Source organism: Pristiophorus japonicus, chromosome 3, assembly GCF_044704955.1.
Source record: "Pristiophorus japonicus isolate sPriJap1 chromosome 3, sPriJap1.hap1, whole genome shotgun sequence".
NCBI classification, from domain to species: Eukaryota; Metazoa; Chordata; class Chondrichthyes; family Pristiophoridae; genus Pristiophorus; species Pristiophorus japonicus.
The window spans coordinates 190,906,384-190,921,508 of NC_091979.1; the positions used below are offsets into that span (position 1 = coordinate 190,906,384).

Here is a 15,125-nt window from a genome sequence, read left to right on the forward strand (position 1 = left end):
AACTGTGCAAATAGATGTTAACAAATATGATGTGATTGGGATTACGGAGACGTGGCTCCAGGATGATCAGGGCTGGGAACTCAACATCCAGGGGTATTCAACATTCAGGAAGGATAGAATAAAAGGAAAAGGAGGTGGGGTAGGATTGCTGGTTAAGGAGGAGATTAAGGCAATAGTTAGGAAGGACATTAGCTTGGATGATGTGGAATCTATATGGGTAGAGCTGCAGAACACCAAAGGGCAAAAAACGTTAGTGGGAGTTGTGTACAGACCTCCAAACAGTAGTAGTGATGTTGGGGAGGGCATCAAACATGAAATTAGGGGTGCGTGCAATAAAGGTGCAGCAGTTATAATGGGTGACTTTAATATGCACATAGATTGGGCTAACCAAACTGGAAGCAATACGGTGGAGGAGGATTTTCTGGAGTGCATAAGGGATGGTTTTTTAGACCAATATGTCGAGGAACCAACTAGGGGGGAGGCCATCTTAGACTGGGTGTTATGTAATGAGAGAGGATTAATTAGCAATCTCGTTGTGCGAGGCCCCTTGGGGAAGAGCGACCATAATATGGTCGAATTCTGCATTGGGATGGAGAATGAAACAGTTAATTCAGAGACCGTGGTCCAGAACTTAAAGAAGGCTAACTTTGAAGGTATGAGGCGTGAATTGGCTGGGATGGATTGGCGAATGATACTTAAGGGGTTGACTGTGGATGGGCAATGGCAGACATTTAGAGACTGCATGGATGAACTACAACAATTGTACATTCCTGTCTGGCATAAAAATAAAAAAGGGAAGGTGGCTCAACCGTGGCTATCAAGGGAAATCAGGGATAGTATTAAAGCCAAGGAAGTGGCATACAAATTGGCCAGAAATAGCAGTGAACCTGGGGACTGGCAGAAATTTAGAACTCAGCAGAGGAGGACAAAGGGTTTGATTAGGGCAGGGAAAATGGAGTATGAGAAGAAGCTTGCAGGGAACATTAAGACGGATTGCAAAAGTTTCGATAGATATGTAAAGAGAAAAAGGTTAGTAAAGACAAACGTAGGTCCGCTGCAGTCAGAATCAGGGGAAGTCATAACGGGGAACAAAGAAATGGCGGACCAATTGAACAAGTACTTTGGTTCGGTATTCACGAAGGAGGACACGAACAACCTTCCGGTTATAAAAGGGGTCGGGGGGTCTAGTAAGGAGGAGGAACTGAGGGAAATCCTTATTAGCCGGGAAATTGTGTTGGGGAAATTGATGGGATTGAAGGCTGATAAATCCCCAGGGCCTGATGGACTGCATCCCAGAGTACTTAAGGAGGTGGCCTTGGAAATAGTGGATGCGTTGACAGTCATTTTCCAACATTCCATTGACTCTGGATCAGTTCCTATGGAGTGGAGGGTAGCCAATGTAACCCCACTTTTTAAAAAAGGAGGGAGAGAGAAAACAGGGAATTATAGACCGGTCAGCCTGACATCGGTAGTGGGTAAAATGATGGAATCAATTATTAAGGATGTCATAGCAGTGCATTTGGAAAGAGGTGACATGATAGGTCCAAGTCAGCATGGATTTGTGAAAGGGAAATCATGCTTGACAAATCTTCTGGAATTTTTTGAGGATGTTTCCAGTAGAGTGGATAAGGGAGAACCAGTTGATGTGGTATATTTGGACTTTCAGAAGGCGTTCGACAAGGTCCCACACAAGAGATTGATGTGCAAAGTTAGAGCACATGGGATTGGGGGTAGTGTACTGACATGGATTGAGAACTGGTTGTCAGACAGGAAGCAAAGAGTAGGAGTAAATGGGTACTTTTTAGAATGGCAGGCAGTGACTAGTGGGGTACCGCAAGGTTCTGTGCTGGGGCCCCAGCTGTTTACACTGTACATTAATGATTTAGATGAGGGGATTAAATGTAGTATCTCCAAATTTGCGGATGACACTAAGTTGGGTGGCAGTGTGAGCTGTGAGGAGGATGCTGTGAGGCTGCAGAGCGACTTGGATAGGTTAGGTGAGTGGGCAAATGCATGGCAGATGAAGTATAATGTGGATAAATGTGAGGTTATCCACTTTGGTGGTAAAAACAGAGAGACAGTCTATTATCTGAATGGTGACAGATTAGGAAAATGGGAGGTGCAAAGAGACCTGGGTGTCATGGTACATCAGTCATTGAAGGTTGGCATGCAGGTGCAGCAGGCGGTTAAGAAAGCAAATGGCATGTTGGCCTTCATAGCAAGGGGATTTGAGTACAGGGGCAGGGAGGTGTTGCTACAGTTGTACAGGGCATTGGTGAGGCCACACCTGGAGTATTGTGTACAGTTTTGGTCTCCTAACCTGAGGAAGAACATTCTTGCTATTGAGGGAGTGCAGCGAAGGTTCACCAGACTGATTCCCTGGATGGCGGGACTGACCTATCAAGAAAGACTGGATCAACTGGGCTTGTATTCACTGGAGTTCAGAAGAATGAGAGGGGACCTCATAGAAACATTTAAAATTCTGACGGGGTTAGACAGGTTAGATGCAGGAAGAATGTTCCCAATGTTGGGGAAGTCCAGAACCAGAGGTCACAGTCTAAGGATAAGGGGTAAGCCATTTAGGACCGAGATGCGGAGGAACTTCTTCACCCAGAGAGTGGTGAACCTGTGGAATTCTCTACCACAGAAAGTTGTTGAGGCCAATTCACTAAATATATTCAAAAAGGAGTTAGATGAGGTCCTTACTGCTAGGGGGATCAAGGGGTATGGCGAGAAAGCAGGAATGGGGTACTGAAGTTGAATGTTCAGCCATGAACTCATTGAATGGCGGTGCAGGCTAGAAGGGCCGAATGGCCTACTCCTGCACCTATTTTCTATGGTTCTATGTTTCTATGTTTCTATATCTCCAGCGACTTGTGGTGCCTTCCCTACATCGTCCATGCCTCAGATCCATACAGGAGGGCGGGTAGAACTACAGCCCTATAGACCATGAGCTTGGTGGTAGATTTGAGGGCCTGGTCTTCAAACCCTCTTTTCCTCAGATGGCCGAAGGCTGCACTGGCACACTGGAGACGATGTTGAATCTCCGCATCAGTGTCTGACTTTGTTGATAAGAGGCTCCTGAGATATGGGAAATGGTCCACATTATCGAGGGCCGCGCTGTGAATCTTGAAGATGGAGGGCAGTGCTGTGCAGCGGTGACAAGCTGATGGAGGACCTTTGTCTTACGGATGTTAAGCGTAAGGCTCATGCTTTCATATGCCTCAGTGAATACATTGACTATATCCTGGAGTTCAGCCTCTGAATGTGCACAGACGCAGAAATCGACCGCATACTGCAGCTCAATGACAGAGGTTGGGGTGATCTTGGACCTGGCCTGGAGGCGGCGTAGGTTAAACAGCTTCCCACTGGTTCTGTAGTTTAGTTCCACTTCAGCGGGAAGCTTGTTGATTGTGAGGTGGAGCATGGCGGCGAGGAAGATTGAGAAGAGGGTTGGAGCGATGACGCAGCTCTGTTTGACACCGGTCCGGACGTGAATTGGGTCTGTAATAGATCCGTTGATAAGGATCGCGGCCTGCATGTCATCGTGAAGCAGGCGAAGGATGTTGAAAAACTTTTGGGGGCATCCAAAACGGAGGAGATGCTCACGGTTGACAGTGTCAAAGGGCTTTGTAAGATCGAAAAAGGCCATGTATAAGGGCTGGCGTTGCTCCCTGCATTTTTCCTGCAGCTGTTGTGCCCCATAGGAGACAAAATTCGCATTGTGATTCCGGGAGGAGCTCCTCGGCCACAGGGAGTTGATTGAGGAGAACTCGAACGCCAACTTTCCCAGTGGCTGATAGCCGGGAGATTCCCTGTAATTGCCGCAGTCGGACTTGTCCCCTTTTTTAAAAAAATGGTCACAATCACTGCGTCTCTGAGATCTCCCGGCATGCTCTCCTCCCTCCAGATGAGAGAGATGAGGTCATGTATCCGTGCCAATGGTGCCTCTCCGCCATACTTTAGCGCCTCAGCAAGGATTCCATCCGCACCCGTAGCCTTGTTATTCTTCAGCTGTTTTATGGCTTTGCCTACCTCGTGTAACATTGGAGTTTCACTGAGTTGGTGGCGGGTGGCATGCTGCGGGATAGAGTCGAGAACAATCGAGTCAAAAACAGAGTCTCGATTGAGGAGATCTTCAAAGTGCTCCTTCCATCGGGCCCTGACAGCCTCAGTATCCTTGATGAGTGTTTCCCTGTTCTTGGCCAGGAGTGGGATGGGGCCTTGGAAGTTTGGACCGTAGGTGGCCTTGACTGCAGTGAAGAATCCTCGCATATCGTGGCTGTCGGCCAGTTGTTGTATCTCCTGTACTTTCTCCATCCACCACCTGTTCTTTAGGTCTCGTTTTTTTGGTGGACCTGAGCCTTGAGCCGTCTGTAATGCTGTTTTGCAGCTCCCGAATTGTTTGCTTGAGGCTCAGAAATGCTTTGCGCTTACGATCTATTAGTTCTTCGATCTCCTGATCATTTTCATCAAACCAGTCCTGATGTGTTCTGGTTGAGTGACCAAGTGTCTCTTCACAGCCACTGGTTATAGAGGCCTGGAGGGCAGACGGAGGGCAGACCAAGCGCGATGGGCATTCAGCATCTCAGGGTCATCAAGGTACGCCAGATTGGATGTGAGGCGCTGACTGTATAGGGCTCTCTTAGCTGGGTCTCTTTAGTGCCCCGGCATTAACTTTTTTGCGGAACTGCTTCTGCTGTCCCCTCTGCTTTGGGGCAATGTTAATGTTGATGATGGATCGGATTAGGCGGTGGTTTGTCCAGCAGTCGTCAGCTCCTGTCATGGCGCGGGTGATGTGCACATCCTTGCGATCCCTGGCTCGGACGATGACATAGTCAAGCAGATACCAGTATTTGGAGCGAGGGTGTTGCCACGATGCCTTGTATTTGTCCCTCTGGCAGAACAGGGTGTTGGTGATGAGGAGTTCGTGTTCTAGACATTTTGTCAAGAGTGGGGTACCGCTGGAGTTGGCTTTCCCTACCCCCCTCTGCCAATCACGCCTCCCCAGAGGGCTGTGTCTTTGCCGACCCTGGTATTAAAATCACCCAGGAGGATCAATTTGTCACCCGTGGGGACATGGGACAAAGATGTCTCGAGATTGGAATAAAAACCCTCTTTAGCCTCATCCGTTGCATTGAGTGTAGGAGCGTACGCACTGATGACTGTGGCGCATTGGTTCCGGGATAGGGTATACGAAGAGTCATGAGGCATTCATTAACCCCACGGGGAGTCTTTGAGGTGTTCGACCAGCTCATTCTTGACGGCGAAGCCGACTCCATGAAGGCGGCGTTATGCCTCTGGTTTCCTTTTCCAGAAGGTGGTGTAATCTCCACAATGTTCCTTCAACTGGCCTTCCCCTGTCCGCCGGGTCTCGCTTAGGGCGACGATGTCAATGTCAAAATGTCTGGACCAAGACCTTGCTCTATCAAGCCCGTGTGGTGGCTGATGTACAACGGCCACTCCATGTTAAAAGAATTCACGCAGGTGTTTCCTGAACTACATCTTCCACCCTTCAGGATGTAATTCAGGAAACACCTGTTAGTTCGTGGTTTTGTTGTAGCAGTGGGTCATCCTCAACACGAGGGACTGCCTAATACTATACTAGTACTCTATTATAGGTGATAAAGCCTAGTTCCTGCCCTACTAATGGCACCATTTCTGATCAGCAATTACCCAAGTGGGAATAGTATTGGTTTGATTATTTTATGTTTTACTTCAGGGAAACCAAGTTTTTGTGGTCGGCAAGATGGATGGCCTGATGGTGGTGAGTGGACGTAGGCACAGTGCTGATGATGTTGTTGCAACAGCCTTAGCAGTGGAGCCCATGAAGTTTGTGTACAGAGGGAGGTGAGTAAATGACCAACATGGGTATGATGACCATTTAGTTAAAGATATATACAATAGTTTTGTCTTATTTGCAAATTCGGTATAGGTCAACCAAGCATCTTTCTGTACTGCCGATACTGATATTTTTCATTAGGTTTATATATCACATTTGAGTTGTACAGAATAAAATTGGTAATTTAAAAGGTAGCGTTGTAAAATTGAAATTTGTAGTTTGAGGTCCTGAGTTTGGATGTGCAAGGCTGCATCATGCAAATTATCTCTTTAATGAGGAGATGTGGTAACCTTTGGTAGGACCTTACTCATTATTTCAATACATTTCAGCCTCCTCGTACAAAGCTTCTTCCCTACCTTTTCTATTCTATTTCACAACTGGCACTTGAAGTGTCCAGTTTTCCTTACTGCATTATTTTGGTGTCTCTAGCTCCACCGTTTTTTATAAATTTAAAAAAAAAAGTGCAACATCAAACATGAAATTTTATATACAATGAATATTGATAGAAAGCCATGTGCTTGCATGGCTATCATAAGAATTTGTTTTAAGGGAAAAGGTGACAGACCACCAAATTCTTGTTCACTGTATTGACACTTATAAACCTGGTTTACCACTATCACTTGAAAGTGTGAAATGTGTTGCCTGCAATTTATCACTTTTTATGAAGGTGATGATGTAATCTTCAGCACTTGAGTGTCTGACACACTGTTTTGTTCACGTGGGAGATCACGAAAACAAACACAAACTAAAGAGGAAACTTACTCTGTTTCCATATAAAACTGTGCACATAACAGTATGTCTCAATTAACCCTCATTCCTGCTTCTATGATTTAAAACTGATTTTCAGAAACAGCCTGGGAAAACTATTTTATGCATATTGCAATGTTTTTGTGAAGTCATTCTCCAGTAACATTAGAGACTGAGTGCTGTTCACATACCAGTTCCCCCTTTCATGATGTCTCTGCTATATATTTCAAACAAACGCTTGCACAGTCAAGAGGCTAATGCCTATATCATGTCACATGCAAAGACTCCCAAACAGGATTTTTATTTCTTCCAACCCCCCCCCCCCTCCACCTTCTGACTTTATTTTAGGATAGCGGTGTTTTCAGTAAATGTACTCCATGATGAACGCATTGTATTGGTGGCGGAACAGCGACCAGATGCATCTGAGGAGGACAGTTTCCAGTGGATGAGTAGAGTCTTGCAGGTAATTAAACTGTTATCTCTGCAGGTGGAATGTTTTGATTTTACTTCATATGTGAGTGAAGAATATTTAAAACACATGGCCACCTGCAAAAGGCTTTTAAGCCTTTGAGCGCTACAAATATTCTAAATGTACATTGGTTTCGTTTGAAGTTTTATTTTGTATCTTAAGATTCTATTCAAAAGAAACATTTTGTGTATATTTTAATAATGTGTCCCACAGATATTCCAGCTTTGGTTGCTCAAATATATTATACAGTTTTATCTACCTCCATAAGATGATGGTGAAATGATCCAGTGGCTCAAGTTATAATGATCCAGAAGCAACTCTGTTGGTCGGCGTATAAACCAAGAAATAGTGGGGGCTTGTTAAAATTGAACAGCAATAATCATGGGTGATTTTAACCATATTGATTGGACAAATCAAATTGGTCAGGGGAGCCTTGAGGAAGAGTTCATAGAGTGCACAAGGGACGGGTTCCTTGAGCAGTATGTAACAGAACCAACCAGGAGGCAGGCTATCTTAGATCTGGTCCTGTGTAATGAGACAGGATTAATAAACAATCACCGAGTAAAGGATCCCCTTGGAATGAGTGATCATAGCTTGGTTGAATTGCAAATTCAGATGGAGGGTGTTATGTTCATAATAAAGTAATGTAACTGAGTACTGTAGACGTAAGTGTGACCTTAGCTCCTTTATTCTAACTCCAGAGTGTTGGTACAGCATGGGAGGTCTGCTTACATACAGTGCTCCCAAGGGATACTGGGATCCCTTGGGACTCCAACAGGTACTCCCTCTGGTGGCGGTATGATACTGGTTACATAGGGTTGCATACATAAGAGGATGAGAAAGTTGGATCTCAAACCAGCGTACTAAGCTTAAATAAAGGAGACTATGAAGGTATGAGGGCAGAGTTGGCTAAAATGGACTTGGAAAATAGATTGAAATGTAGGATGGTTGATGAACAGTGATGTACATTTAAGGAGATATTTCAAAACTCTCAAGAAAAATATATTCCAGTGAGAAATGTAATGCCCCTATTTTTTTTTGAAAAGGAGGCAGACAAAAAGCAGGAATCTATAGACCAGTTAGCCTAACATCTGTGGTTGGGAAAATGTTGGAGTCCATTATTAAAGAAGCAGTAGCAGGACATTTGAAAAAGCATAATGCAGTCAGCAGAGTCGGCATGGATTTATGAAGGGGAAGTCATGTTTGACAAATTTGCTGGAATTCTTTGAGGATGTAACAAACAGGGTGGATAAAGGGAAACCAGTGGATGTGGTGTATTTGGAGAAGATAAATGTTCACGGGGTGGGAGTAATATATTAGCATGGATAGAGGATTGGCTAACTAACAAAAAATAGAGAGTCAGGATAAAGGGTTCATTCTTGGGTTGGCAATCAGTAACTAGTGGGGTGCCACAGGGATCAGAACTGGGACCCCAACTATTTACTATCTATATTAACGACTTGGAAGAAAGGACCGAGTGTAACATAGCCAAGTTTGCTGACTATACAAAGATGGGAGAAAAAGCAATGTGTGAGGAGGACACAAAAAAATCTGCAAAAGGACCATAGACAGGCTAAGTGAGTGGGCAAAAATTTGGCAGATGGAATATTGGGCTAGAGCTTCCACTTTTTTTGCCTGCTTAACGCCCACTTAATGCCCATTTTACCGCTGAAATGATGTATAACGCCCAGATAATGCCCATTCTGGCACAAAATGGAAACTGACGGGCTTTTTTTTAGGAGACTTATCGACGAGCGTTATTTTCCCAATGGGCTTAATGCCGAGAAAAAATATCCCCGCCCGCCCACTTTTTTGGGGCGGAGAGCAAATTCAAGGTCCATAATATTGGCCAACGTTATTTTCCGAACGGATTTAATGCCGAGATTCAATATTAACGCCTGCCAACTGTGTAAACTAGATGTTTTGAAAATGGGCTAGAAGCCAGCGATCTGAAATCCATTTTTTACCGCCCACGCTGGAAATAACGCCCATTTTTGGACGATGAGCTCAAACATGGAGGTTCCAGCCCATAATGTTGGAAAGTGTGAGGTCATGCACTTCGGCAGAAAAAATATCAAAGAGCAAGTTACTATTTAAATGGAGAAAAATTACAAAGTGCTGCAGTACAGCGGGACCTGGAGCTACTTGTGCATGAAACATAAAAGGTTAGTATGCAGGTACAGCAAGTGATCAGAAAGGCCAATGAAATCTTGGCCTTTATTGCAAAGGGGATAAAAGCAGGGAAGTCTTGCTACAGTTATACAGGGTATTGGTGAGGCTACATCTGGAATACTGCGTACAGTTTTGGTTTCCATATTTACGAAACGATATACTTGCTTTGGAGGCAGTTCAGAGAAGGTTCACGAGGTTGATTCCGGAGATGAGGAAAGGTTGACGAGTTTGGGCCTCTACTCATTGGAAATAAGAAGAATGAGAGGTGATCTTATCGAAACGTATAAGATAATGAGGGGGCTTGATGAGGTGGATGCAGAGAGGATGTTTCCACTGATAGGGGAGACTAGAACTAGGGGGCATAATCTTAGAATAAGGGGCCGCCCATTAAAAACTGAGATGAGGAGGAATTTCTTCTGAGGGTTGTAAATTTGTGGAATTCACTGCCTCAGGGAGCTGTGGAAGCTGGAACATTGAATAAATTTAAGACAGAGATAGACAGTTTCTTAACCGATAAGGGAATAAGGGGTTTATGGGGAGCGGGAAGGGAAGTGGACCTGAGTCTATGGTCGGATCAGCCATAATCGTATTAAATGGTGGAGCAAGCTCAAGGGGCCGTATGGCCTCCTACTCCTATTTCTTATGCTTTTATAATGTGATTCGTACTGAAATTAGAGATTAATTGAAGTACAGTGTTTACATTTTACCCTTAATTCTCTTCGCCTAGAAATTACTGTTGCCAATATTAGCAGAAAAATACTGCTGAATGATATTCCTCTGACCATGATTTTAATGCAGATTAAGCAGTTTATTTTGAAATATTGCGTAGTGGAATGTCATACCATTGCAAGTGTTTGTTCATTAATATCACCAACAGCATTTTCTGGGCTTGTATCTCAAAAACCTTTGTAAATATAATGGGTGGAACACTTCATTCAATTTTGGGACATTAGCACATTCATTCAATGCTAGGGTTGCAGAATGCTATCAGTGGATGACTTAACATTGCTTTGAAGCTAATGAAGAGGAAATATATTTGGCTATATCACAGGTTTCTGGCAAGGAGACCCTTCAGATTAAGAGTATGATAATCACATTATGCTGCTCTCTTCCAGGCTATTGACAGTATCCATCAGGTAGGAGTGTACTGCCTGGCCCTAGTACCTGCTAATACACTTCCCAAGACTCCTTTAGGAGGCATCCACCTGTCTGAGACCAAACAGCGCTTTCTGGAGGGCATGTTGCACCCATGTAATGTGTTAATGTGCCCGCACACGTGTGTCACCAACCTTCCCAAGCCGAGGCAAAAACAGCCAGGTAGGTGTCAACTACCATAGTCTATTTGATTTGCAGTTGGAATGAGTTTGTTGAGCATAATGGTCTTTTTTCATTCCTAGTCTTGTGTTTGACAGCTTTCTTTTTTGTTCTGTTGCTACAATATAATGCTCCATCGGTAGGCTGTGAGTTTGAAGTTGTGAACACTAAATTAGACTCATGCTAGGTGGGGGCTGTTAACCCGATAAATGGCAAATGAATATATTTTAATAATATCCTTAGCCTAAAATGAGTTTATATTATTTCATATAGTTATCCAAAAATGCTTTCTTTCCCTTCTCCCCCTTATATTTGTCAAAAAGGAAAATTGCTTACTGTAATTTTCAAAAATAAATTTATGAAGCAGTGTCTGATATGTCCTTAATATACAGTATAAATGCACACGAGGCCCATACTTGAGAGAAGGTCACTCTGTGACCAGTTACCTTTATTACCAAGACCTCAAGTGATGAAGGTGGGTGGAGCTTCCCCTTTGAGACTGAAAGTCCAGGTTAGGAGTGCCTCCCACAAGTTTACCCCTTGTGGTCAATGTTCTCAAGGTGTACAACTTAGGTCAGCTTATACATGGGTTATAATGATAGTTGAATACATGACATCACCTCCCCCCCCCCCCCCCCCCCCCCCACTTATTGGGATCTCTGGTGGTTTATGCTCCCTTGTAGTGCGCCTGAGTTGGGGCTCCGGTTGTTGGTCACTGGCCTGAGTGTCTGCTGTTTGCGGTGCCTCAGGCCTGTCCGGACTGCCCAAGGGGACTGTGCTCTCCTCCACTTGGTTCCGGTGTTCGGTCACCTATGGTGGAGTAAACTCTATGTCGTGTTCTTCCTCTGCTTCTTCTATGGGGTTGCTGAACCTCCTTTTTGTTTGATCCACATGTTTGCGGCAGATTTGTCCATTGGTAAGTTTAACTACCAAAACCCTATTCCCCTCTTTGGCAACCACAGTGCCTGCAAGCCATTTGGGCCCTGCAACATAATTAAGGACAAAAACAAGGTCATTGACATCAATACATCACGCCCTCGCATTCCTGTCATGATAGTCACATTGTGACTGACGCTTGCTCTCAACAATTTCTTTCATAGTGGGGTGTATAAGGGATAACCTGGTTTTGAGTGTCCTTTTCATTAGCAGCTCTGCGGATGGAACCCCTGTGAGCGAGTGTGGTCGGGATCTATTGGCAAACAGGAGACGTGATAAGCGGCTTTGTAGGGAACCCCCTTTGATTCTGAGCATCCCCTGTTTGATTATCTGCACTGCTCGTTCCGCCTGGCCGTTTGAGGTCGGCTTCAACGGTGCCGTTCTGACATGGTTGATTCCATTGCCTGCCATGAAGTCCTGGAATTCAGTGCTTGTGAAGCACGGGCCATTGTCGCTGACCAAGACATCCGTTAGACCATGGGCGGCGAACATTGCCCGTAGACTTTCTACCGTGGCAGAGGATGTGCTTGAATTTAAAATGGCACACTTAATCCATTTGGAGTAGGCGTCGACTACAACCAAAAACATTTTTCCCATGAAAGGACCTGCGTAGTCCACATGGATGCGTGACCATGGCTTGGCAGGCCAAGACCAGGGGCTAAGGGGGCTTCCCTGGATGCATTGCCCAGCTGAGCACACGTGTTGCACCTGCGAACACAAAGTTCCAGGTCTGCATCTATCCCTGACCACCAAATGTGTGACCTGGCAATTGCCTTCATCATGACAATGTCCGGGTGCTCATTGTGAAGTTCTCTGATAAACACCTCTCTGCCCATCTGGGGCATGACTACTCGGTTTCCCCACAGTAGGCAATCGGCCTGAATCGAGAGTTCATCCTTGCGCCTATGAAACGGTTTAAATTCCTCCGGGCATTCCGTACGTGGCTGCCCAGTCTCCATTCAGGACACATTTCTTAACTAAAGACAGTAGCGGGTCTTTATTTGTCCAGACTTTAACCTGACAGGCTGTCACAGGTGAGCCTTCGCTTTTGAAAGCTTCAACTGCATCATGCTCAGTTGTCCCCTCAGTAGTGGCTAGTGGAAGCCTGCTGAGTGCATCGGCGCAGTTTTCAGTGCCCGGTCTGTGCCGAATTGTGTAGTCATAGGCAGCTAACATGAGTGCCCACCTCTGTATGTGGGCCGATGCATTCACATTTATGGCCTTGTTGTCGACCAAAAGGGACGTTAGGGGTTTCTGATCTGTCTCCAGCTCAAATTTCCTGCCAAACAGATACTAGTGCATTTTTTTTACTGCATATACACATGCTAGCGCTTCCTTTTCTACCATCCCGTAGCCCCTTTCTGCCTGGGACAAACTTCCGGAGGCATAAGCTACCGGCTGTAACTGACCATTGGCATTCACATGCTGCAACACACACCCGACCCCATAGGACGACGCATTGCACGTTAAAACAAGTTTCTTACACTGGTCATATAACGTTAACAGTTTGTTAGAGCACGCAATTTGTTATGCTCCATCAAAAGCCCTTTCCTGGCTGTCCCCCCAGACCCAATCGCGGCCTTTGCGTAGGAGCACGTGTAGCGGCTCTAACAGCGTGCTCAATTTGAGAAGAAAGTTACCAAAATAGTTCAAGAGCCCCAGGAACGAACGCAGCTCCGTCATGTTACGGGGTCTGGGTGCTCTCTGGATCGCTTCCGTTTTGGACACAGTAGGTCTGATCCCGTCTGCTGCTACCCTCCTCCCCAGGAATTCTACCTTTGGAGCTAAGACGCACTTCGCCTTTTTCAGTCGCAGCCCTACCCGGTCCAGTCTGCGAAGCACCTCCTCCAGGTTGTGGAGGTGTTCTTCAGTATCGCGACCCGTGATGAGGATGTCGCCTTGAAAAACCACTGTCCTTGGAATCGACTTGAGGAGGCTTTCCATATTTCGCTGAAAGATCGCGGCGGCTGAACGAATCCCGAACGGACATCTGTTATACTCAAACAAGCCCTTGTGTGTCGTGATGGTGGTCAGCTTCTTCGACTCACTCGCCAGCTCCTGGGTCATGTAAGCTGAGGTCAGGTCCAATTTTGAAAAAAGTTTTCCACCGGATAGCGTCGCAAAGAGGTCCTCCGCTCTTGGTAGCGGCTACTGGTCTTTGAGTGACACCCGATTGATGGTGGCCTTGTAAACGCCACATATCCTGACCGACCCATCCGCCTTGAGCACCAGCACGATCGGGCTCGCCCAGTCACTGAATTCGACTGGCGAGATGATGCCTTCCCTCAGCAGGGGTCCAATCCGCATTCTATCTTTTCCCGCATCACGTACGGCACTGCTCTGGCCTTGTGGTGTACTGGCCTGGCATCTGGGTTTATGTGAATCACTATCTTGGCCCCCATGAAAGTGCCAATGCCGGGTTGAAATAATGAGTCAAATTTGTCCAGGACCTGTGAGCATAATACTTCACAGAAGAAAATGCATTGACGCCACCCCATTTCTAGTTCATGACAGCAAGCCAACTCCTCCCCAGTAGTGCGGGACCGTCCCCCGGGACAATCCTGAGTGGCAACCTGTTCTCCGAATCTTTGTTGGTCACGACTACCGTGGCGCTGCCTAGCACCGGAATGATCTCCTTTGTATATGTGCATAGCTGTGCGTCAATCGGCAATAATTTTGGCCTCCTGGCCTCCTGACACCCACAACCTTTCGAACTGTTTGATACTCATCAAGGACTGGCTGGCCCCCGTGTCTAGCTCCATTAATAATGGGATGCCATTGTGGAACACTTTCATCATTATCAGTGGCGTCCTGGTATATGAACTGCATATGTGCTCCACATGAACTCGCTGAACTTCAGCTTCCAGCGATTTCCCTCAGTATTCATTTGGCCTTGTAGGGCTTCCATCGGGCCCGTCCTCCTCGTACATCAACCTGGCTGCAGGCTTCCTGCACATACGCGCCAAGTGACCGCTGACGTTGCAGTTTCTGCAGGTATATTGCTGATAATTGCCAGTTCTGGCTAGGTGTTTGCCTCCACACCTCCAGCATGAGCTGGAGGCCCCGTTGTTGGAAACAAAAGGTCCATTACCAGTCGATCGTCTCTGACTGTCTCTGTAACTGTCCTTAAGCGCACCATTAACAGGTGTTGATGGCCCCATTACTGGCCGCATTGTCCATTGCAATGGCATGAATCGCCGTTCAGATAGCCATGGTCTCTGTTGAATTCCCCCTTTGGGTTCGATTGCCCTTGTCTGCCGAGAGAACTGTGTGCCGCGTTAACAATGTTGACTCCCTGGTCGTTTGCCACATTTGAGCCAAGATTTTTGTCATGCATCATTCTGCCTCTTCCTCCCCTGAGATAAATGTCTGGGCTATCAGAGCAGCCACTTCCAAGGTCAAGTCTTTGGCCTCAATTGGTTTCCTGAAAACTCCAGCGTGCCCGATGCCCTCAATTTAAAAAAAAGTCTCGTAGCATCTCCGCTCTGCATGCATCTGGGAACTTAAATAGGCTCGCCAGTCGCTGGAGATCTGCCATGAAGTCCGGAAAGCTTTGCCCTTCTCGCCGCCGGTGCGTGTAAAACCGGTGTCTCGCCATGTGCATGCTGCTCGCCGGTTTAAGGTGTTGCCCGATCAACTTACTGA

General features: G+C 46.0%; 1 protein-coding gene across 2 annotated transcripts in view; it reads left to right on the forward strand.

Moving 5' to 3' along the window:
• The window catches only part of LOC139260043 (disco-interacting protein 2 homolog A-like), a 441,929-nt gene that overhangs the window by 317,736 nt on the left and 109,068 nt on the right, over window positions 1-15,125 (forward strand). For both annotated transcript variants that reach the window (XM_070876128.1, XM_070876127.1), the window contains exons 21-23: window positions 5,723-5,850; window positions 6,938-7,052; window positions 10,346-10,547. In XM_070876128.1, the coding sequence (XP_070732229.1) occupies window positions 5,723-5,850; window positions 6,938-7,052; window positions 10,346-10,547 (445 nt within the window). The remainder of the gene's footprint in view (window positions 1-5,722; window positions 5,851-6,937; window positions 7,053-10,345; window positions 10,548-15,125) is intronic.